Consider the following 26,727-nt stretch of genomic DNA (forward strand, 5'->3'; position numbering starts at 1 on the left):
ATCTGTCCGTCTATCCATCTGTCTGTCCGTCTATCTATCTATCTATCTATCTATCTATCTATCTATCTATCTATCTATCTATCTATCTATCTATCTATCTATCTATCTATCTATCTATCTATCTATCTATCTATCTATCTGTCTGTCTGTCTGTCTGTCTGTCTGTCTGTCTGTCTGTCTGTCTGTCCATCCGTCGGTCTATCCGTCGGTCTATCCGTCGGTCTATCCGTCGGTCTATCCGTCGGTCTATCCGTCGGTCTATCCGTCGGTCTATCTATCTATCTATCTATCTATCTATCTATCTATCTATCTATCTATCTATCTATCTTATTTGAAATTTAAAAGGCATCTCAATACAGTTCTGAATGGGGGTGCGACAAGTTGTCAAAACAAATGCAAAATAAATAAATGCAGAAATATTTAGGTTGGTTTTGTTATGTTAGCGTTGGTTAAAAGCAGGTGATTATGGTTCTGATTTTAGCTCAGTACCGGCCGTGTGTGTGTGTGTGTGTGTGTGTGCGTGTGTGTTTCTCCTCACCATCATCTGTGGTCCGTAAGCCTCTCGTTCATCAGAGGTTTTTTTTTGCTTTGAGCGGTTGCTCTGTTGGCGTGATGTCCTGTTACAGTGAAACAAAGGCAGCGTTGACACTAGTAATTAATTAGGCTATTACGCCTTCTGCAATGATAATTGCCTGGCTGGAAAGTCACCAGCTCCGTGAGGGAGAGGAGAGGAGCCGCGGCGGGCCAGATCCATCCATCACGGACCAGACCCGCTCTTTCCTTCTCCACGGCGCTGGCTCACCTTGACTGGCACCCAAGTGCTCATAATGGATGAGGGGTGTAATGTGATACATGGAGAGATTGCTCCATATGGCTCGGGGTGTGTATGTTGAGTCTCGTCTGTGATAACTCTTGAGGTTCCTGAGGGTCATTTTCCGGCCCTCGGTTCACTCACAGGCCAGGATGAAGGCGCTCCAGACGGCAGCTTTGACATATTTCTCTTAATGTCTCTCTTTCTTAAAACTGAAATACAACTGCATCTCTGTTTAAATTAATTAAACATTTTTGTATCCATCCATCCATCATTTATAAATAATAAACAGAAGAACCAAAGGGATTATAAATGATGGCATTTATAATCTCTGGTCAGAAACAGCTTCTTTTGAACGGCTGTCATTGGAGAGAAAAGCACTGATGCTTTTGTGGTAGTAGTTACAGCATGTACCATCAAGGTTAAATTGTGAAATGAACATCAATGGCTTAGTATTGAGTTCATCTCTGCCTGTTTTCATGACATCAGCGCTGGGACTGATGTGAACTAAACCTGATTATTATGTTCTCTAGCTTGATCCGAGATGTACCAATGAGATTTAATGGGTGTGAGAACATCTAAACCTCTGTACAAAGATTCTGTATTCTGGACCCGCTGTAAACTTTCCACCACTCTATTATTCTTTCTCTATTATTTTATTTTATTTTTCTCAATTCACCCATGTGATCTCATTCTCGCTGTTCTATCTGCATGTTCTTGTACAGACTGAAGTTCCTTCATGCTGAAGTCTCTTTAGAGTCAGTTCTGCTGAAAGAGGCTGAAAATAAAGATTTCAGATAACGTCTGCATCTGTCTTCAGACACACACTTCCTCGTGCATGTGGGTTAGTTACTGTAGTTAGCTGTGGTTTAGTGTTGTGGTGCGCTGTAGAGGTTAGAGGGGTTGAGTCTCGATGACTTTGATCAGGGTTTATCATCTCTTCCTGTGAAACTCGTCTGGATTTAGAGCTGAACTGAGATCTGTAAGAGGCTCACCATCTCAAAACCTTACAGTCAGACTTCTCTCGACCATGTGTGGGGAATTTGACTGAACTGAGATCAGTATCTGACTGTATCGGAATTCATGTTGATTGGGACACATTTTCCAAGTCATCTCAATGGCAGATTGTGTCCCAATCACCCTGAATTCACCCTACGTTTTAAGCTCTGAAACTTGCGGAATGTTTTAATCGTACAATGATCTTCTCATATGTCAAAAGATCAAGGCAAATTTGATTTCTCATGTCATCACCGCTTTGACACAGTCAGCAGCTAGTTTATTAGGCTGCTGTCACTTTAAGACCTGACGCACATGACGCAGATCTGAGAGACATTCGATTTTCTCACAACTGTTTACCATAATTCAGCTTTTTCTTTTTAACTTTTGTTTTTTCCCATTCAAGCGCAAGAAGACGCAAAAGAGAAATCAAAAGAGAAGCGGCATTCTGTGTGTTTGCTTTGAATGTGAACCAATTTGAGCTCTCTTTCATGTCTTCTTGCTCTTAAATGGTTTAAAGGGTTAGTTTACCCAAAAATAACATTTCTGTCATTAAATATTCAGCCTCAAGTCGTTCCAAACCCATAAGACATTCGTTCATCTTCTGAACATAAATTAAGATATTTTTGATGAAATCCAAGAGGTTTTTTTATTGAATGCTTAAACTGGCAAGATTTAAAAATACGTGCAAAGTAAACTTTCGTGACAATGCAGCATTGGCCCAATCAGGTCACAAATCCACCAACTGTCCTGAGCGTCTTTCAAGCTGGCCCTGGGCCATTGGGCAGTCCTTATTGTCGAGCCCTGCGTGTTACACCAGCACTGCGCTGGTACTGTGACTCTCGACTGTGTGTGTGTGTGTGTGTGTGTGTGTGTGTGTGTGTGTGTGTGTGTGTGTGTGTGTGTGTGTGTGTGTGTGTGTGTGTGTGTGTGTGTGAGAGAGAGAGAGTGACACAGGCTGCTGATTGGAATTGACGTGGGGACTGGATATGTGTCAGGACTTCGGTTGCTCATTTCTCTCTGCGCCTCAGAGAGAGCAGCTGCTTTTTCACACGGTCCATCTCAAATTGTACAGACAGATTTACTATGACGTTGGATAACTCATAGTTTGCCTTACGCATGTGCTTCTTATAGTCAGAATGTATCTGATCTATTATCACTTTTGTTCATTGACTGACTTCCTGTGTTATGGCTGCTGAAGACTGGAGAATTTTCCATAAGTGTGTGTGTGTGTGTGTGTGTGTATCAGTACACCCTCTCTGAACAAATACAAAAGATGTATTTTCTTTATGATCACTTATACAATTCATGGAAAGATGGCAAAACTAAAATGTATTACACATATACATAATAAAAACTGAGAAATATGTCATTAATTGCCATAAAATAAGAAAATTAGCCAATTTTGATTAATTTTTTGCAGAAATGAGTACACCCTAGATTTAATTCAACAAAAGTATAATATTCTAGTGCTTAGTATGCCCTCCATAATTTTGAACATACTGCTCTGACCCTTCTTGGCACGCAGTGTACAAGTTCATGACAAATTGTCACATCTGTCCTGTTGAACTCCTGGATGATGAGCTCCTTAAATGCCCTGATCTTTAATGGGGAGTGTAGCTCAACTCGTCTCTACAGAATCCCCCGCAGGCGCTCTAGAGTGTTAAGATTGAGTGCAATACACGTCCACAGAAGGTTTTTCACCTTGGGAGAATGCATATCCTCATTGTCATGTTGAAAAAATGCCCAACAATGCAGGAAACAAGGAAAGAGTAACATCTTCTGTGTCAAGTTTGTGTATTAAGTTACACAGTGGTGGGAATTCATGACAGCATTGATAAAGCACAACTCCCTTACATCTTCAGCACTCATACATCCCTTTACTACCACTGAACTTTACTGTGGGAACCAGGCACTTCTCACTGTACTCCTCCTCTAGCAACACCAGAACATTTTGGATGCTGTTAGATCCAAAATGATTGATTCCCAGAATCTATATTTTGTAAATATGGGCTTTGGAAATGGCTAACTGTCTTTATTGTGCTTTGGCTACAGTAGGTAGTTCCAGTGAGAACAACAACCATCCATGTCATTTCTGCAGGCTGCATCTTACTCTGTGAGATAAAGAGTCACTCCTTTCATAGCTTTTGCTGGCTCTGAGACACTCGCTTGGTATTTCTCCTGCTCTTTGTCTAGCAAAAAATCCCTCATCACTAAATGAAAGCTCTCCCAAGTGCTTCCATTGTTGTCAGCATTAAGTCTGAGAATGATTCAGTGGGCTATATAACACTTTTAATTGTCAAGAAATTACTTCTCTTTAAATTTGGTTCAACATACTTACCTGTTGATCAAACATTGCCTTAAACTTACACCAGAATTTTTTTGTTGTTGTTGTTTTATTTAGTAACTTTTAGGAAGGTATACTAATTTTTGCTAAACAGCATTTTATCACCTTGATAAGAAAATCCTGAATTTTCCTGAATAATTTTGACATGATACTTTGGTAATTGATTAAGCAGACTTGCTGGAACATTATATCTCTAAAGAACCCTAACATGTCTTCTAAGTAATTGAGTAGTTGCTGACTTTCAGAAGCTTCAGAGGGGTTGTACTCATTTATGCTGTGCACTGTATAGTCATAAAAACGATATATATATATATGTATGTATATATATATATATATATATATATATATATATATATATATATATATATATATATATATATGTATGTATATTTATACAATTAATAATAATGAATAGAAATATTATTCACAATTATTAAACATTAACATATTTCTCTGCTTCAAGAATTTTTTTTTTATATTTTTTTGTTTTTTTGTTTTCTTTAATAAGTTGTTTATTCGCAGGTTCCTCTGTGAAAATGTATCCCATATAATGTGACAACATCCCCCGCTATAGGTGAACATCACTTTAGTAGACTTTTTTTTTTTTTTTTCTGGCCAATAATGATGGCATTGAGACATTAAGGTAATACAGAAATTCACTTTAGAAAATAAACTAGCTATAAGAAATATTCAATGGAAAAATGTGTAACAAATAGTCCGGTCTCCTGTATATATTTAGATGTAATTTTTGAGTTCTGGGAAAATACCTATAGTATTTCAAACACCTATGAAACTGGATGTTCTTGAGAAATAAAGCTGACAGCGTCTCTAAGTCGCTCTGATGAGAATGTTCATGTAAATGTCATTGTAATGTAACAGTGGATTGTTCCTTTTGTGCTTTGTTATTAAACAGCCTCCTCTCTATGTGCTGTTTGTGGTTGAGTGCGCGCGCGCATGTGTGTGTGTTTGTGTGTGGTGATGGTGGTGTATCCAGCGGTTGTTATTAAAGTGAACACATAATAGAGCTGCTCTGAACTGTCACTACAGGAACACAACCTGACGGTGGAGTCTCGCGTGCCAGAGAACGCCACGGACACACTTGTGTGTTTCAATTGTGTAGCAAGAGTTTAAATGTTCATATCTTGGACAATTTTTTTTTTTTTTTCATACTCTTTTGATGCAGATGAGAGTTTGATGTGCTATATTTAGACACACACTAACATTCATTCCCTCTCCTGCTCGCACAAAACATTTATTTGAAACTAAACTGTAAAGATGGCTCGTTCATTATTGCATATAGAAGTCTTAAAGGGAGAGTAGCAAAAACAGCCTGTTTATTTCTAATGGTTACAGAGAGGCTGGAAAATAGTCATGATAAACTGATTTTGGTGCAAGAAACATAATATGTGGATTTCAGAGAGGAAAAAAAAAAATCTACATAAGTGTAAATAATTGTATATGCATCTGAATTTAAAGGAATAGTTAAATTTAAAATTACATTTTTGGTCTGTTCCTCACAAAAAGCTGTCATATGATTTCAGAAGACTTGAAATATCGTGATAGACTTTTTGTGATACTTTTATGGTCCTTTTACGTCTTTTAATGGCAACCAGTATGATTCTTCTAAACGTTTTCTTTTATGTTTCACAAAAAACACAAAAATAACAGTATACAGGTTTAGAACAACGCAATAAATTACGGCAAATTACCTGGTTGCCTTAAAATTTTGAGTTCATTGAAATTAAAAATTTAAGTTAATACAATGAAGGCGATTGGTTTAATCAACAGAAACTCCAAAAATGATGTTATCTGAACCACATTAATTATCTAAGTTGATTTGACAAAAGAAAAAATGTTGTGATAACAAATCATGAAAATAATTTTTGCAGTGTAGTAGTTTTTAATAAAGTCACTCAGTCACTCAATCTGACTCTTTGTCCTCTTGAACCCAAACTCTTTTCGTAGCACATTCTAAATGTTCCGCCATCATGGCTTAACGTGATGATTCACTGCTAATTGCATAATCACCAGTTGTGATAATTGTAATTGATGAGTGTATAATTGCTAATTGCTAGTCTTTATTGGAGTCTCTCTGCCTTCATTTCTTGCTCACGCTCTCTTTTTGTCACATTTTCATTGTTGTACACTGACTTTTCTTGATTTCTTTGTGATCATCTTGACCCGCACACACAAGTTGCTCGTGTGTGAAAACACATTCACAGATTCTGAAAATTAAGCATAGTTTCTGTTTTCAAATTAATTATGGGATCCAACCACAGATGCTTTTGGCAGTCAAGCATTTGATTTTTTTTCTTCGTTTGTGCAAATGAGAAATTAGTCAGTGAATGCTGGAGTGTGTTTAATGTAAAAACTAAATTATACCTTTGAAATTTGGCAGATCGCTGCTTTAAGTTTCGGGACTAAGAAGTATCCTTAAGTTCTCTGCGCTTTGAAGCTGTAATTATAAAGTACTAGAAGACGTGCAGTGCTGAGTGTCTGCTTTTACAAACTAGGAGAAGAAATTACTGTAAACTTTTCAAAGTATTTTTAAAGGGCTTGTGCATGTTAGACACGGCTGGTTTACTTCTGGCCTTTTGAACTTTCTTAAAACACACTTTCACTAGTTTAATAGCAATGTCCCACTGTGTATATACTGTGTATAGACATTTATAATGTTACGAAAGATTTCTATTTGTAAAAATGCTGTTCTTTTAAACTTTCCATTAATAAAAGAATCCTAAACAAAAATGTATCACAGTTTCCACAAAAATATTAAGCAGCACAATATTGATAATTATAAGAAATGTTTCTTCAGCAGAAAATCCTATTAGAATGATTTCTGAAGGATCATGTGAAACTGAAGACTGGAGTAACGATGCTGAAAATTCAGCTTTGATCACAGAAATAAATTACATTTTATAATATATTCACATAGAAAACAGTTATTTTAAACTGTAATAATATTTCACAATATTTCATAGTATTTTTGATCAAATAAATGCAGCCTTGGTGAGCAGAAGAGACTTCTTTCTTCTTTCTAAAACATTAAAAAGACTCAATCTTTTGAACGGTAGTTTATATACAGGAGAAATGTAATTTTTCTGTATTTTCCTAATACAATAAATGTAATTTCCATTGTATTTGCATTTATTTGCATTTACAATTAAATAATATTTTACTATAACTTTTGATCAAAGTTTATTGGTAAAAAAAAAAAAAAAAATATATATATATATATATATATAAAATAAAAAGGTCATTGCGACTTTATATCTCATAATTCTGACTTTTTTTCTCGTGATTGCGAGTTTTTATCATGCAATTCTGACTTTTTTTATAAATTGACAATTGTGTCTTATAAAGAAAAAAACTTTTTTTTCTCACAATTGGACATTATAACATGCCATTATGAGTATATATCTCACAATTCTGACTTTATAACTTGCAATATTTTGAGAAAAAAATTCAGAATTGTGAGATACAAAGTTGCAATTCCCTTTTTTATTTTTTATTTCATGGTGGAAACAAGCTTCCATACATAAATAAAAAAAAAAAAAAGAAAAGAAAATCATAATACATTTTTTGTAGTTAATTTTCAACAAATACTCACAAAAAGGAGAAAGTTTTATATTCTAATTGTTACAGAATGTTTTAGTACATCAAAATTATATTTCAAAAGATTAAGGTAAATGTGATTTCTTAATGGGCCTTTTAAAATTTCTCAGTTATCAATCTAAATTAATATTCAGTATGATTTTATGCAGCATAAAACAGTGCTGTCATATGTTGTCTGGATTTGAGATTGTCTCAGGAGAGACTGATGCTGGTTCAGTGACGTGGAGGCATCCTGTGCATATTAAAACCTCTGTGTGTGTGTGTGTAATTGATGTCTAGGCGCTGGAGTTGACGAGTTAATGGTGTGTTCTCACTTTAGGAGATGATGAAGAGCTCTGAGAGATATATAAAAATGTTCCAATGTTAACATGTGAGGAGGATGATGATGATGATTGTCATAGTGATGGTGCTTTTGTCTAATAAGTCATTATACCCTTGAAAAATGGAGGCTGGAATGGCTCTTCATCTTGTGTAAATTCATAAGGAAATCTTTGTTGTCTCTTGCAGAATTACAGGGATTTATCTGTGCGTGATTATCCGGCCATATGTGAGACAGTCTGTGTGCAATTCATTCATGTTTTCAGTCCCGATGCTGTAAGAAAGAAAAAACCAAACAACGTGTATTTTAGTCTCCAATAAGATTCTGAACATTGAAAGAAGTACCAGATACTAAGTAAAGTGTCTTTTTTGGATAATAAATTACTTTTTAATGTTCCTGTAGGTCATTAGTAGTTCACTCTTCAGGAAGTTAAATTGTCATTGATCTGTTTGTTTTGAGCTGCGCAACATGTCAAGTTCTGACTCAGCCAATGGCATGAGTTTGGGGCGGGACTATATGTTTGTCTGACCAATGGCAGATAGGGGGAGTGTTTAGGTCTTATATTTGCAGTTGTCTTGTGACTCTAGTGGTTCTGAAATGACAGACTTCAGCTTTAAAGCTGAGTCAAGAGTAGATCTAAATAGGTTTTGTAAGTGCTGTTGAGAAGCACCATTAATTAAACCAATCAGATCAGCAGATGCTCTGACTTGTTTAACATCTTCACACACTCTCTTTTCTTGTGTTCACTGGCTTGTGTTCTTCATATGTGAGAGCTCCAGTGCTGATGGAGCAACTGAATGCCATGTCTTGGCAAAAGGAGAGAGAGGAAAAAAAGAAAAAGAGAGAGAAACACAATTGCTTTTAGAGAGCGAGAGCGGGAGACTATTGTATCAGTATCGATTCCTGTAGTGCTGCTCTATTCTGCATGAACTCCATGAGGCAGCGACAGAAGAGGGCTGAACGTACGGCAGACTCGCCGCTTCAGATGACATGATGCTTATTGAGCAGCTTCAGAATACCATACTACCTACTGTTTTCAAAGAAAGTACTTCCCCACAATCCTATAAATTAATGCTACTGAATTAAAGGGATATTTCACCCAAAAAGGAAAATGTTGTCATTATTTACTCACCCTCATGTTGTTTCAAACCTGTATGAGTTTCTTTCTTCTGTTGAACACAAAAGAAGATATTTTAAACAATGTTAGTAACCAGACAGTTGATGGCACCCATTGACTTCCATAGTAGGAAAAATATTTTTGAAGTTGTAAATAAATCAGAGATTATTAGAGTATGTTTTAACAAGAAAATACTATTTCAGTCTATACTTCAAAATTTCAGGTGTCAGTGTGTTACTTGCCATTTCTTTGTAATTATTTGTGAAATTACTAGAAATTTCTGAGTGGAAACTGTTTCAATGTAAATTGACAAAAAGACAAAAATTTCTTCTTTAAAGGATTAGTTCAGTTCAGAATTAAAATTTCCTGATAATTTTCTCACCCCCATGTCATCTAAGATGTTTATGTCTTTCTTTCTTCAGTCGAAAAGAAATTAAAGTTTCTGAGGAAAACATTCCAGGGTTTTTCTCCTAATAGTGGACTTCAATGGGGATCAATGGGTTGTTTCAGGGTTGTTTCAAATGTCAGTTTCAGTGCAGCTTCAAAGAGCTCTACACGATCCCAGGTGAGGAATAAGGAATACTGAAACAATTGGTCATTTTCTAAAAAAAAAAAAAAAAATTATATACTTTTTAACCACAAATGCTCATCTTGCACTGCTCTGCGATGCGCCACGTATTACTTAATCATGTTGGAAAGATGTCGGACGATTTTGAAGTTTGGAGTTTTTCGCCCTACTGTGGTACTTCTGCCTACGTCACGCTTGACCTTTCCAACGTGATTATGTAATGCGAGGCACACTGAAACTGCAATTTGGACCTTCAACCTGTTGATCTCCAGTGAAGTCCACTATATGGAGAAAAATCATAATTTCTTAATTTTTTTTCGACTGAAGAAAGAAAGAACATGAACATCATGAATGACATGGGGGTGAGTAGATTATCAGGACATTTTCATTCTGAAGTGAACTCACAATTAGCAAATCACAATTATTTTCTTTTTTTGGGGGGCTGTAATATGACCCAGATCTGTTCTTGACACTTTTCACTCATGTATACTTCACAGTAATCCAGCCATTGATTTATTTTCACTCAACACAATTTGATTTTCTTAAATATAAAACATCCTTTGAGTCAAACAATAATGATTTGATTTGAAAATAAAGGACTTTGTGTTTGATTTCGGTCACAGTCACTGTGAGTCTCTCTTCTCCCGTCACAACTGGCATCAAACCCTCTTCACCCGCAGGCCTGTCTGCTCATATTTCACATGGGCAGCGAGCGTCCCATCAGGGGCCTGGCCGGCCGATTTGAGCAGTAACTTCCCCTCCAGTGTGCACTAGAATCTCAACGATGGCTCGAGTTTGAGCGGCTGGAGTGGAACGCTGTTGCTTTGGAGGTTTTCTGTGTGGTCTTTGGAGCTCTAACCTACATATCCACAGGCACAGGTGCCCTCTCTATGGGGCCAGGTGGCGGCCCATTCTGCTCCTGCTCTTTCTTAATGAATCCGTAATTGGTTTGAGTCACCTGTGGAGAGGAGAATAGCGGGGTGACGGGTCGGGTTAGTCGAGGTTCTGGTTGAATCTGACCTGGCTTCATTGTGCACAGTAGTCCAGCACAGACCCAGAGCCCTCAGCAGCACTTTACTCTTCATTTCTGTCTCACACAGACACATGCAGACTTCACATATTTAGCACTATAGTGTTCAGAATGGAATAATAGTGTACTAGAGCGTGTTTCTTAAGCAATAAATCGGCATATTAGAATGATTTCTGAAGGATCATGTGACACTGAAGACTGGAGTAATGATGCTGAAAATTCAGCTTTGACCACAGGAATAAATTACAGTTTAATATATATTTAAATACAAAACAGCTATTTTAAAGTGTACATTTTTCACATTTTTTTTTACTGTATTTGATTAAAATAAATGCAGCCTTGGTGAGAAGAAGAGATGTTCTAAAAAACATTTTGAATATTAATGCATATTGTATATTATGGAAGCTTGTTTCCACCACTGAATAAAAAAATAAAAAAGGTATAATTGTGACTTTTTTTATCAGAATTGCGTGATATAAAACATATAAAACACATTTGCGAGTTATAAAGTCAAAATTGTATGATATAAAGTCGCAATTGGGTGTTATAAAGTCAGAATTGTGAGATATAAATAAACTTGACTTTAAATTGGACTTTATAACTCGCCATTGAGAGTTTATCTCTCTCAATTCTGAGAAAAGAAGTTAGAATTGTGTAGTTTATATCTCGCAATTGCGAGGAAAAAAGTCATAATTCTGAGTTTATATCTTGCAGTTGAGTTTGTCTCACAATTCTGACTTTATTTCTTGCAATTGTGAGTATATATCTCAGAATTGTGAGATATAAACTCACAATTGTGAGTTATAATGTCAAAATTGTGAGAAACAAGTCAGAATTTCGAGTTTGTCTTGCAATTGCGAGAAAAAAGTCAGAATTTCAAGTTTATATCTCACAATCCTGACTTTATTTCTCGCAATTGTGAGTTTATATCTTGCAATTCTCAGAAAAGAAGTTAGAATTGCGTAGTTTAAATCTCTCAATTGTGAGGAAAAAAGTCAGAATTCTGAGTTTATATCTCGCAATTGAGTTTGTCTCACAATTCTGACATTATAACTCGGAATTCCGAGATATAAACTCACAATTGCGAGTTATAATGTCAGAATTGTGAGAAACAAGTCATAATTTCGAGTTTGTCTTGCAATTGCGAGAAAAAAGTCAGAATTTCGAGTTTATATCTCGCAATCCTGACTTTATTTCTCGCGATTGTGAGTTTATATCTCGCAATTCTGAGAAAAGAAGTCAGAATTGTGAGATAAAAAGTTGCAGAAACAAGCTTCCATAGTATATGGCATGCTAAAAATGTTTGTGAAACAATATGCAGTATACAAAGCTACATGTTTTGAACAGTAGTATGCTAAAGTTTTGTGTCAGGACCATTTTTACATTGGAATTATTTGCAATTACACTGGACTTATTTAGCTGTTTTAATTTTGCAGTCCAATTTTAAGTCCAATTTTAGGTAATATATATTTTAACTTTTGGCAGTTGAATTAAATAAGTCTGAAAAAATCACAGTTGATATTATTTATTTTAAGTGGAAGTCAAGTGCATTGCATTGTGGGATACAGTGTTCTGTGTGGTGTGCCTTGTTGTGTTTTGCACATTTTGCCAAACGTAATAAGCCATCCATAATGCACTGTAGACATACTGCAGAAATAACTCCAAACGTTCCCTTAGTGAATGTTGTGATGAGTGTGAAGCCGCTGTGTTGAGTATCTCGTATATTTGTCGGAGTATCGGATGCTTTGTTGCATTGGTGAGTTTATTAGACATAGTTTTCCTCGAGAGTGATCGTGCTAATGTTTTTCTCCGCTTAAGTACTGGAATAAACTTTGCTCTGTTCATTTGTAGCTCTGCGGTATCAACATATGGAGCAGAATTATTGATTGTAATGTTTTATTATGTGTTGCATGGCCCTTAAGTGTGTCCTAGATTGATGACCTCATCTCTCTGCTGCAGGTGGTTGCATTGAGCCAGCGCAGTAAGGAGGCGGAGTCTGCGTTCCTGGGAATATATAAACAGCTGATCGAGGCCCCAGGTGAGCTGCTCACCTGCTTCACACACACACACACACACACACACACACACACACACACACAAACCTGCAGAAACAAGGCCATACATTCACAGTTCGATTCCACATGACTCAAAGGAACACCACTATAAGAACAACTTGAGATTATTCATTTGATTTTTTTGGCAATTAAAAACCTGTTAAAAAGGTCATATATCATGTAAAACTGGATTTTTCTTCCTCTTATGAAGTATAAGAGTTTGATGTAGACCCTAATCTCACAACATAAAACTATCCTGCAAAATGACTCAGAAATCATGCTACAATCATCTTCTTTATACATAAATATCTCTTCACTATTTAGTCCAGTGTTATTTTAGTATTATTTATATACAGATATAGTATTTATTAATATTTTGGATTAGATTTTATTTTTATATTTTCAGTTTCAATTTTAAATTTTATTACGTGCTTTTGTCCTTTTTGTTTTTTAATACTTCTAATTAGCTTAAACTTATTTTATTTCAATTAGTCAAAATATTTATATTTTATTTCAATTAACCAACAATATTTTTAATATGGAACTTTAATATTTTTTGATATGGACATCTTAGGCAACATTTCTAATATTTATCTTTTATCTGTAACCTTTATCTTTTTTCATCTAATTTTTATATTTCCTCTTATTTCAGCTTTACTTCAATTAACAAAAGTGATTTTTAATAGTTTTAGCTTTAGTTAACAATAACAACACTGATTTTGTCTCTTAGTCCACTGTATTAAAGTAATTTCCATGAGCTCATTAACATATGACTGTCCACATTTACATATAAACACCTATTCAGTAACTCTGATGAGGTCATTTTGATATGGACTTCTTAAAGATACAGTCTGATTAGAAAATGATCATGTAAAACTAAATTATGACTTTTTGTTGAGCAAAATAAGTGTTTACGAAAGTGTAGAAAGTGTCCTTTTTAATGTGCTTGTTGGAGTTGTTTGGGGTCAGGCGGGTCCATATGGTCTCAGGTTCTGATGACTGCAGTGGGCCAATCAGAGCTCAGTTGGATGTGAAATGTGGGATTGATGAGGAGTGTGGAGCAGAGGAGAGACGATAAGAGAGAAACAAGACAAATAGAGACAGGAGAAAGAGGACAGGGGCCTGACGCTAGACCGTCCTATCAGAGATCACAGGAAGCTTGATGCCACTGTTTACACATTCATTGACTGGGTAATGGAAGCTTCTGCTGGAGAGATAAGCTCTGTTCCCAAACCTAGGGAGCTGCCTACCTAGACAGCATTTTCAGGCCTCACATGTTCACTTCTGTTGAGACAGTTGATTTAAAAGGTAGGCAACTTAACTATGCTGCCTTACTTTAGCTGAATTTTATCCTTCACAGAGAAGACAATCCCAGAATGCACTGCGACTGACTCAGTTAATAAATCCAAGATGGTGGATAATAGAGGGGTTGCACAGACTTTAATGCTCTGCTATGATGCTTTTAAAGGTTAGTTCACCCAAAAATAAAAAATAATGATTTACTCACCCTCAAGCCATCCTAGGTGTATATGACTATCTTCTTTCAGACAAACACAATCATAGATATATTAAAAAAAAATATTCTTCCAAGTAACATTTACATTTTTTTAATATACTTTAATGGTGGTGAATGGCACTCATGATTTTGAAGCCCAAAAATAGTGCATCCATCCATCCATCATAAAAGTAATCCATATGACTCCAGGGGGTTAATAAAGGCCTTCTGAAGTGAAGCGATGGGTTTTTGTAAGAAAAATATCCACATTTGAATCTTTATAAACTAAAATAACTAGCTTCCGGCAGACGGCCTAAGCAAGTCGACTTACACCAAAAGAGTATTATTAACTAACTATTGACTATGTATTTTGCCTCAATAAACTCCTAATTACTGCTTGTTAATAGTTATTAAAGTAGTTGTTAAGTTTAGGTATTGGGTAGTATTATGGGATGTAGAATATGGTCATGTAGAATAAGGCATTTAAGGGTTAGTTCACCCAAAAATGAAAATGATGTCTTTAATGACTCACCCTCATGTCGTTCCAAACCCGTAAGACCTCCGTTCATCTTCAGAACACAGTTTAAGATATTTTAGATTTAGTCCGAGAGCTTTCTGTCCCTCCATTGAAAATGTGTGTACGGTAGACTGTCCATGTCCAGAAAGGTAATAAAAATATCATCAAAGTAGTCCATGTGACATCAGTAGGTTAGTTGGAAGGTTTTGAAGCATTGAAAATACATTTTGGTCTAAAAATTTTCAATGCTTCAACAAATTCTAACTAACCTACTGATGTCACATGGACTACTTTGATGATATTTTTATTACCTTTCTGGACATGGACAGTCTACCGTACACACATTTTCAATGGAGGGACAGAAAGCTCTCGGACTAAATCTAAAGTATCTTAAACTGTGTTCTGAAGATGAACGGAGGTCTTATGGGTTTGGAACGACATGAGGGCGAGTCATTAATGACAGAATTTTCATTTTTGGGTGAACTAACCCTTTAATATGTGCTTTATAAGTACTAATAAACAGCCAAAAGATAATAGTGAGAATTGAACCCTGTTTTTTGGTTTAGACATACATCTTCTAAAGTGTTGCCAAGTATTGCAGCATTATCTTTGCTATATGTGCAATTAAGTGTGTTTTGTGCAAGCAGTGCTGTTTGGAGTTGCTGCCTATGTAGAGCGTTTGAAAACAGTCACCTTTGATTTATCTAACGAGGTCAAATGGAGTTATTCAGTGGGTCTCTTCTGTTTCTTTTGGCTGGTTCATTTTGCACAAAGACACGTTCAGATTAGCATGCTACAAAAGATGATGGTGGCTAAACATGGCCAAAGTTTCCCCCCAAAGCCGTGGCCATCAGATGTCATTGGTCTCCTGTGACGCGAGCGTAACCCAGCGCTTGACCTCCCTGCGAATCGTCCTGACGACGAGAGCTACGTTTCATCTGTATCGACCCCTGATGGATCTTGCCATCTGTGAGGGCGAGCCTGTTGTCTACAGCAACCTATTAATCTGTTCCTTCCTCTGGCTTTGAGCAAGGTCACCCCCCCTGCCATCCCAGGGAATGAACCATTCCAGGTGCCATAAAGGACAGTAAACTAGCTCAGGTTCCACAAACACCAACATGCTTGTGGATTCTTTTTGATCCAACATGTTAATGTTTTGTGTTCATAATCAGAGCATAAACACACTCTGTCTTTACTTGTACAGAAAAGTACTACAAATCAACAATTATAAAAAACTGTTTTAAGGGTTTACATGCAACCACTAAACCTTGAACCAGTCTAAACAGATAAGAACAAGTTTTAGGGCTGGGCGATATAATCAGGGCTTGACATTAACACCCGCCAACCCATCAAATGTGTAACGCAGTCACTTACCGATACTGAAATATCTGAAACGCTTCCAATACTCATTTTTTTGCAGAATAGATATACAATACCAGCTGCGTTTCCGAAAGCAAGTCGACACACAAACCCGCCTCCACTCACTCGTTTAATTTGCTCCCAATGAATGTTGGTGTTACAGAGCTTGAATTCCATCGTGGGATTGGTCGTATTGCACATAATTTTACTCATTCTCATAGATTTTGTGCTCACACTCAAAGTGTGCACATAAAGCCGCCTCTCAGTACTAAATCGAGTTCTTTTTCACTGACTATTGCGCTTAAACAGTCAAATACACACGAAATAATGTCAAAATGTCGGTCGTTTTAAGTGAAATTAAACGTGTAACAGTATAATGGATCCGTGCATCAGGTCTTAAAGTGACAGCAGCCTAATACACCTGCTGCCAAATTATGAAATAATAAAAATGTCTATATGGCCATTTTTCCCCATGGTATAAATGCCGAAATTGTGGCCAGTGAAAATGCTGAGTGGCTTGTAACTTTGGAAAACCTCTAGCCACAGTGGCTGGTGGAGCAAAAACTTTAATGTCAAGCCATGGACCGATGTATTGTATTTAGATGTAAGCACAGATTTGTACAGTTTCTACCAGAAATGCGTGATCTTGCCTGTGGATTTCTTGGATGTTCTGGGTGTTTTTTTGTTTTTTTTTAACAGTTTTATTATAAATCATATCGTTAGCCTCATTGCGTAATTGCCTAAGTCATTTTTTGGCCAAATTATTTTGGGCAATTATGCTTTGAGGCTAACGATATGTTTATTCTCTTAGAAAAGTAAGCCTGATTATTTAGGCATCATTCATGCCACAATCTGTGCGGGATGAAGCATGTGCTAAAGTTTAATATGTAGGGTTAGGATTGGACTGTAAAGTACCAGTAATAATATCACAGCCGAGCATATTTCCATCCTGATGGATTAAATCAGGTTCTGCTTTAGCAACTCAAACCTGTGTGGTGTGATAATGCCCATCATGATTCAATAGGCGGCTTCAGTTACTGTACCTGTAGTATTTATTCACCAGAGATACTGTATTACGATTCTCTCCGTGACGTTCTCTTCAGATAAACGCATAACGCCGACCTGACCGCTGCTCTGCCTGTGTTTAGTCTTCAGTGACTTTCTTTTAAAGCGTTAAAGTCCTGCGATCGCTGATTTAATTCGCCGCTTGTAAGGTATTGATAAAGTTAACAAAAAACATGCTGCTCATCTGTTTATCTACAAAGAGTTGAGTTTGTCGTTTCACTCCAGGAGGAGGCGAAGGGAAAATGCTGATGCGTCCTTTACGGTCTACATGCTAATCGCTCTGTGTGTCTCTCTTTTTGTCTGTGTGGCTGATATCAACAGAAATCCGCCAGCATGATGATGGCTCCTCGTTTCCACTTTCTTATGTTTTGCTCTCTTTTACTGTTTCGTCAGCAATTATTGAATCCCTGATTGTTCAGCTGTGTATAATTATGAAAAACAATTGTAAAACAGATGTGAGTGTTTCTTCAGCTATGGACGCTTTTGGCCCTGTGGACGTTTAGAAAATAAACTTGCACTTTCACTAGTTTATTTCATTTGTCTACTAACCGTGTGTGACATAAAAGAAGAAATGCATTTTTGTTGGTTGTGGTGAAAATGACAATTTTGTGTAAAAAAAACTTTTTCAGGTTTTATTATGTGAAAAAAAAAAATTACAAATATTTTCTGTAAATAATTTAATAGTTTATTTCATTATTTGATTATAGTTGTAATAAAAAGTATGTTTGTATGCTGGATTTTCACATTTTAAGATTGAGAATATATCTTGGACAAAGATAAAAGTAAAAAATCAATATATAAAAGACATTTAAGTACCAAAAAATAAATTGATAGTGGCAATCATATTACAAAACTAGTTAATTTTTTCTGTTTGTGTTTATAAAAATCAACCTTCAGGGCAAAAAAGTGCTTGAAGTTGATGAAACACCTGCATATATATATATATATATATATATATATATATATATATATATATATATATATATATATTATATATAATATAATATATATATATATATATATATATATATATATATATATATATATATATATATATATATATATATATATATATATATGGTTCATATGCAGGTGTTTCATCAACTTCAAGCACTTTTTTGCCCTGAAGGTTGATGCGTATATGTATATGTATCTTTATGTGTGTGTTCACCAAAATAACATATTTTTGTCTACTTCTCATAAAACAATAAATAATATTTTTCACAAAATAAAAATTGAAAATGTTTTTCCAAATACTTTTTTATAAATATTCACATATATCTGGGACAAAGGTAAAACAAGAAAATCAGAAAATAAAGGACATGTCAGTATTACATATAAAATGATCGTGGAATTCATAAGATAAAATTGGTTATTTATTTCTGTTAGTGTTAATAAAAATCAACCTTCAGGACATAAAAGCACTTGCAGTTGAAGAATCGTATGTTCCTGGGAGACATATACAGTGTAGTGTTGTGTGTGTGTGTGTGTGTGTGTGTGTGTGTGTGTGTGTGTGTGTGTGTGTGTGTGTGTGTGTGTGTTCACCAAAATAACATTTTTTTTTTTTTTTTTTTTTTCATAACCAAGTTAAACATTTTATTTCTTTGTCTTTTTCCACAATTGGCAACTTTCTCTGATCTCGCAGCTCTTGCATTTTGCACCGCACTGCTCTTAAGGGAAGGTCTGTTGTCTGGTTTCTAAAAGCGTACGACTCGGAGCACCTCTCCGTTCTCAGGTAGCTCTTCTGGGAGGCTCGCGGCTCACCTGATGTTGTTAACAGGCCATCTGCTACACGTTCCCCATCCGTATCCCTTGCCCTGCAGTCGCTGCGAGAAGAATCATCAGAGCCTTCGCCGTAAATAACACACCTCTCGGTTATGTGTTTTTAGCGCCGTCATATTCATGCCCCGCGGTCATATGGATGCTTTCCATTTCTGCATCCGCTTACTGGAGGAAAAAGCATGTAAAGTCGAAGTTAGTCCCTCCAGAGGAGCGTCTTTCCTGCGCCTGCATGTACTGCGAGACAGCCTGTCACTCAAAGGCGTCTCTCTGTAGCCGTCTCACCTGGAGAGGGCTGTTGCCAGGGGCGTAGCCGTAAGACAGGCGCCGCGGGTGCTCGCTCTACCTCTGCCTGTGTTTTTGTACCCATAATCCCCCTGTGCCCCCCTCTGCTCCTCTCCCTCCATCAGTACCCCTGAGGCAGTGTCTTGCTCTTTTTATGTCAGCCGAGAGCTCTGGATCTTCAGGAAATCGCTGCGTGTAGACCAAAACGAGCTCCATTTGAGAGGACCGAACTTTAGCCGTTGCTCTGAAGACGCCTTTGTCATGAAAGACCCTGTCAACCTGCCGCTTGCTCTAATGAATGCTAGTGCTACGGCGCTGGCTAGTGGTGACCAGCAGTACTGCGGCAGAGTTCAGCAGGTTACACTGAGTATGGAACTAGTCAAAAATGTTTTTACTCACCTTCAAACCTGAAAGCCTGGCTGATTTCACACAGTGTTCAAAAACTGTTTGATTGTAACCATCCTCTTTTAGTATACAGTACTTTCAGGCTCCAAAAAGGACAAAAAAAGCACCTTTACAGTGTTTTAAAAGTACTCTTGTGCTATATTCCAAGTTTTCTGAAGTAATTTGATGCTTTGCGCGAGGAACAGACACAAATTTAAGTCATCGTTCACTGATATCTCCAAATCATTTGGTTTTAATATGGCTGATGTGGATTATGTCCCATTTTGAATGAAAATCTGAAATTTGAGAGCTGCGAATCAGTGAATAACAGCTTAAATTCTGGCTTTTTCTTTCATTTTACAGTATTTTCAGGCTACTTTCAGGTCAAAAACAACATTAAATTGTTAGAAAAGTAGTTAATAAGAATCTTGCACTATATTCCAAGTCATTTAATGGTTTGTGTGACGAACAGACCCAAATTAGTTTAAATTGTTTATTTGATTATTATAGTTGTACTTAAAAATATAATGTTTTATGATGTATTTTCATATTTTATAATTGAGAATGTGTCTGTGTCAAAGGTAAAACAATAAAATCAATATATAAAAGATTTGAGTATCAAAAATAAAATGACAGCGATGTGTTGTATTTGCTGTCAAACTTGGTGTTTTTGTGCCTATTTTGAATGGATATACATGATTCTGCGAAACAGTGAAGTAAAGCTAAATTTGGTTCTGTTATTCACACAAAGTTGGCATATGACTTGGAATGTAATGCATGAATCATATTAACTTCTTTTATTTTTGGAGCCTGACGGTGTGTGTGTGATCAGCATCTGCTTTTGTACGGAAGAAATTCAAGTCCTACAGGTCTGGAAAGACATGATGGTCAGTAAACGCTGTGAACTATTGCTTTAACCATCAAAGAATTCAAAGTTCATGACGGTTTGAGATGTAATTTGGATTTGTGTATTGAAACGCTTACAGTGTGATGTGTTTTTCACCCTGGTAGCTCCATCAGGCATCTGTAAGCCTCTTTATGTCACTGTTTTCATGGAAGAGTGACAGTATTTTGTGTAGTTCATTATTTTCCTCCAGATTGAAGGTGAAACTCACATGACCTACTGTAGATTTGCACCCTTAAAAAATAACATGCTTTCATCTATAGAAAAAAGAATCATTGTATTCTGGTTGTTTATGGTCCTGAGGTCCTTCGGGACCGTGTCACATGTTTCATTAGTAGTTCACACTCTGGGTGTCTTATTGTTGAAGATGTGACTCTTTCAGGGGATTTTTCGTTAGAGATTCGTGTGTGTGTGTGTGTGATCTCTGTGGGCCACTAGAGATTATGTACTGATGATTTGTAAGAGCAGTAATAAACACAAAGCCCAGGAGATGTTTGAGATGTTTAATAATGCATTATGTTCATAAAAGTGCTGCCCGGCCAATGAGTCCCTATAGAGAACAAGCCCACAGGGAGAAAACTGAAGCGTGTGTGTGTGAGTGAGTGTGTGTGAAAGTGAATATATAAGCTTCATGTGTCTCAGGGTATCTTACAGTACACTATATCCCAGAACTGCGAGATATAAAGTCAGAATTGTATGATATAAACTCACAATACTAAGAAGCAAAGTCAGTATTTTTGGACTTTTTGGACTCACAATTCAGACTTTTTTCTCGCAATTTTGACGTTTTTTTCTTGCAATTGCGAGTTTATATCTCACAATTATGAGGAACTTGTAATTGCAAGGGAAAAAGTTAAAATTGCGAGAAAAAAGTGAATTGTATCACAATTGTGAGTTATAATGTCAGAATTGCAATACAAACTTGAAATTCTGACATTTTTCTCGCAATTCTGACATTATTTTTCGCAATTGCAAGTTTATATCTCACAATTCTTTGAAAATTAAGTCAGAACGTAAACTCGCAATTGTGAGAAAAGTCAGAATTGTGAGTTTGAAATTGAAATTTCCTTACCTTTAAAAAAAAAAAAAAAAAAAAAAAATGTAGTGGTGGAAACAAGCTTCCATACAAATGTCTTTGCATTAAAGGGATAGTTCACCCAAAAATGTTTATCTGCTTACCCCCAGCGCATCCAAGATGTAGGTGACTTTGTTTCTTCAGTAGAACACAAATGATGATTTTTAACTCCGACCGTTGCCATCTGTCAGTCAAATAATGCGAGTGAATGGGAACTTGGATCAATAAGAGTCGAAAAACATGCATAGACAAATCCAAATTAAACCCTGAAGAATATGCGCGAGACATCACTGCCGTTGTCAGAGCGCGATCAGACCTCACTAAGCGAGTGCTGAACGCAGTTGGACATAGTGGTGTTTTAAGAGGTGATATAAAAATGATATAAATAATGTCCGGTTTCTCGCACAAACCAATCGTTTCGTGTCTTAGGACATCAATGTGTCGTCACGAGCCGCAGGATTTAATTTGGATTTGTCTATGCACATTTATTGACTGTGTTACCATTGACTCGCATTATAAGACCGACAGACAGCAACAAAGTCACCTACATCTTGGATGCACTGGGTGTAAGCAGATAAACATAAAATTTTCATTTTTGGGTGAACGATCCCTTTAAATATCAAAATATCAAAGCAAGTGTAATTTACTCCAGTAATTTCTTTTAAATAAATATTAAAAAACATCCTTAAAACAAGAAAAATTCTGTCAGATTCTGAATTAGGCCATTGACATTTTTTGTTATAAGCATAAATTTCATGAAATTTAGTAATAATAAGAGAACTTATTCATTTACATAAATCTGTTGTTTTGAACTGCTCGTTTCAAAGAACTGATTCAACAAAACCAATTCAGTGATTCTTTTGCTCACTGACATCCTCGTTTAGCGTTACATGCTCTAAAACGCACCAATAAAGCCACAGGTAAACACATAATGCTGTTTACTTTTTTGATTAAGTTTTATTAATAAGGGTGTTTATTGTAATTGTATGTGTCCCAAGTCAGTTCATAGTTCAGCTCATAAAATGAAGTCATTTAGGACCAAACCATAATTTGCATTTAAGCAATTATAAAATTCATTAACGCCAGGTGGTTTTCAGTTCATTGAGTCAGTGAGATGTTAAATCGAGAACCGCTCAGAACAGCTGAGTCCGATTTGTAAATGAATCTTTTAGTCCGTTTGTTCAGACTGGTTTTGATTCACTGAAAAGAATCAAAATAGCAACTCCTATACAATGTATGTTATAGATTTTGTGAGGTTATTTGCAACAAGTCTTGTTTTAAGGATGTCAAGCCAAAATGTTGTCAAATGCTGCTTGTAAAGTGTTTATATGCATCTTTCTGATTCTAATGCAGTGACATTTGGATATTTCAAGAGTCTTTTTTTTTTTTTTTTGAGACTCAAAAAAAAGCTCACACAAAGCTTTTAAATAGATGTTTGTACCACATTTGTTCATAAAGCCATGGTTCCTCATGACTCCTGACGTGTGTCAGATTCACACGACACTAGACGTCACCAGCATCTCCTGAAATCATCCTGGTGGCCTTCAGTTAATATTCCAGAGTTAACAGAAATGCTTGGCCTCTCTCGCCCGATCCGTTGGCTTTCCTCTTGTTTGTATCCTTCATCTTTTATTGAGATCACTCGTCTCTAGCGAAGCCGCACGCAGCTGTGCCTCTGCGGCGCTTTCAAGCGTACTTCACAGCTGATTCTTATTGATGTTTGTCCGACTGTGTCCTTCACAACGCCACTAAAACAAAAAGGCTTTGAGAGGGAAGTTTGTCTTTCAGCGCACGCAGTCATAGGAAGAGACGCATCTCTCTCTTTACCTCGTTCTCTCTCCACTTTATTACTTTCTTCATCAAGGCTTTTGCAAAAGCATTTATTATTACCACTTGAGTATCAAGGGCAAAGAAATGTTGAATGTTAAAATGAGAGGAATTTAAGTTTCAATGATGTTTTTCATGGAACATTTAAGATCAGGTCACCCTGTTCTCATGGTTGTACACTTACAAAATTGTTAAAATAAGCTACATTGATGGAATCAGTTGATAATTTCATATTATTGTGAGATATATACCATGGTATATACACACTACTGTTCAAAAGATTGGGATCATTCAGTTGTATTAAATTGATCAGAAGTGACAATATTGTAAAATATTTCTATTTCAAATAAATACAGTTCTTTTGAACTTTTTATTCATTAAAGAATCCTGAGAAATAAATCCTGAAAAATTAAGCAGAGTAGTGCTTATTGATGATAAAAATCAATGTTTTTTGAGCAGCAAATCAGCATATTAGAATGATTTCTGAAGGATCATGTGACACTGAAGACTGGAGTAATGATGCTGAAAATTCAGCTTTGATCACAGGAATAAATTACATTTTAAAATATATTCACATAGAAAGCAGTTATTTGAAATTGTAATAATATTTCACAATATTACTGTTTTTATCAAATAAATGCAGCCTTGGTTAGCAGAAGAGACTTTTTTTTTCTTTTATAAATCTTACCGACTCCAAACTTTTAAACAGTAGTTCTCATTTGTTTTTCATTTGTGTATCAACTTTGTCTCAAAAGATTCATATAAAATTACAAATAAAACTACACAATTTACAAAAGAGCCAATAGATCTTAGAGAAGAGTTTGAGTTCATATTGAGATCTCTGACTTTTGTTTGCAGGCTTTGGTCAAATCTGAGCACAGTTTGAAATATTGAAATCTGCTGAAACTCTAGTGGTTCTCAGGAGAAATATTTGGTATATTAAAGAGATCTAGTTTCAGAGAGGCTTGGTAATACCACGGTACTTTTGGGTAGTTTTTTGTTAGTGTTGTATGAATGGATGGGTTAAATCTGTCACAGGATGTGAAAAAGGAAGCTCTAGTTACTTTTAAATTTGTATTAATCTAATGTAATCCGCATGTAACTTTAATGTCCATATTAATCTGACTAAAGTGTAAATCATGGGGAATTTATGGGTTTTAAATCCAAATCTGCAGAGCAATGTCTGCAGATGTTTATAGTGTAATATTTTTTGCACTTTCTCTCTCTCTTATTTATATATATATATATATATATATATATATATATATATATATATATATATATATATATATATATATATATATATATGTTTAAAGGGGTCCTTGATTATGATTTCACTTTTTTAACTTTAGTTAGTGTGTAATGTTGCTGTTTGAGCATAAACAACATTTGCAAAGTTGCGACACTCAAAGTTCAATGCAAAGAGAGAGATTTTCTTTAACAGAAATTGCTTTTTAAGGACTACAACAAATGCCTGGTTGGGACTACAACAAGCTTCTTAAAAGGTTCACTAACCCTAAAATTCACATAAACCCCGCTCCCGAGAACACACAACAAAGGCCATGTTGGACTGCTTCACAAACGAGGGTCAATTCAACACTGGATTTGCACAAAAGATTAACATGACGACACATGCTAGTGGATGAGTTGAATCAACTCTACAGCAAATACATAAATTTATCCACTAACCATTCAGAAACCATCAGTGTCGACTGTACAGACAATCCTCATTTTGTCTGCGTGAGATTCTCCAGCTTTGTTGTTGTTGAGCTGTTAAAGCTCTGCCCTCTTCTGGAAAGGGGGCCAGGAGGAGCAGCTCATTTGCATTTAAAGGGACACACACAAAAACAGCGTGTTTTTGCTCACTCCCAAATAGGGGCAAATTTGACAAGCTATAATAAATGATCTGTGGGGTATTTTGAGCTGAAACTTCAGACACATTCAGCAGACACCAGAGACTTATATTACATCTTGTGAAAAGGAGAATAATAAGTCCCCTTTAAATAAAAGGTTTACATATTTCTCATTGATTTGAGGTAAACACTAGAGTTTATCCCCAACAGCTGAGATAACTCATCTGAAAAGAGAAGTTTTTGAACTTTACGCATCCACTTGATAGCCAAAAAAGACGTGGTGCTTTTTGAGTGTGTATTTGAGAGGTACAAGGAAAAAAAACCCTTGAAGCGCAGCCTTGTAAATTAATTTGTTCGTGTTGTACGATGGGCGCACAGCTGGTCTCATTAGCATGCACACAACAAATAATTATAGCAAAGCTTTTTTTGCAGTCGGCGCTAGGCTAATGGGCTTGCTGGGTTAATTATGTCAGAGCGTAATTACAGAGGGCCCAGAGAGACGCACGCTGCTCCCCGCTGCGCCCGCGCTGGCTAATGACGGTGTAGCGCTGACAGGGCCAAGACAGACCGCCCTGACACACCTGCTCACGTTGGCACCGCGCGCCCGCCGGCGTTACTGTAGGTGAGTCGCTGCGCAGTTTAAGTTGCTTTCTGGGTCTCGTCTTTAAACCGCAGGAGAGAAATCGATGGTGCTTTTGTTGGATGGGGTTGGGTCATCAGTTGGGGGTTGTTGCATCAGGCGTGGAGAGTTTAGGCTGTTTTATCAGGTATGAGGGAAGACAAACTCTCATGAAAAGCATCTTAATTAGAGTAGAAAGCAGAAGACGTATAGCAGGTTTTTGTGGTGCACAGTGCAGAAAATATTTCATAAAGGAACAAAACATGACATTTTGACTAGATCTACACAGGCCATCACACCATTGAGACACAAAAAAAACTAAAAATCAGCAAAGTGCTGATGTGTTGTTTATCACTGTTTATTGAGAATCTGAAGTAGATCTTAATAAATTATAATATAAAGAAGTAGTACATTTACAGTAACATTCAAGTTTTTGAAAGGTCTCTTCTGCTTACCAAGGCTGCATTTATTTGATCAAAAATACAGTAATATTGTGAAATATTCCAATTTACAATAAGGGTTTTATATTCGAATATATTTAAAAATATGATTTATTCCTGTGATTTATTCAAAGCTGAATTTTCAGTTTCAATTTTCAATTTTTCCAGTCTTCAGTGTCACATGATCCTTCAGAAATCATTCTAATATGATGATTTGATACTCAAGAAACATTTCTGATTATTATCAATGTTGAAAACAGTTGTGCTG

The 26,727-nt window shown here is 36.2% G+C and overlaps 1 protein-coding gene across 1 annotated transcript in view; it reads left to right on the top strand.

Annotated features, from left to right (window-relative positions):
- cux2b (cut-like homeobox 2b) overlaps window positions 1-26,727 on the top strand; it is a 171,314-nt gene that overhangs the window by 115,077 nt on the left and 29,510 nt on the right. The window contains exon 4 of the mRNA XM_067393496.1: window positions 12,763-12,841. Within this exon, the coding sequence (XP_067249597.1) occupies window positions 12,763-12,841 (79 nt within the window). The remainder of the gene's footprint in view (window positions 1-12,762; window positions 12,842-26,727) is intronic.

The sequence above is a fragment of the Chanodichthys erythropterus genome, chromosome 9 (assembly GCF_024489055.1).
Source record: "Chanodichthys erythropterus isolate Z2021 chromosome 9, ASM2448905v1, whole genome shotgun sequence".
Classification (NCBI taxonomy): Eukaryota; Metazoa; Chordata; class Actinopteri; order Cypriniformes; family Xenocyprididae; genus Chanodichthys; species Chanodichthys erythropterus.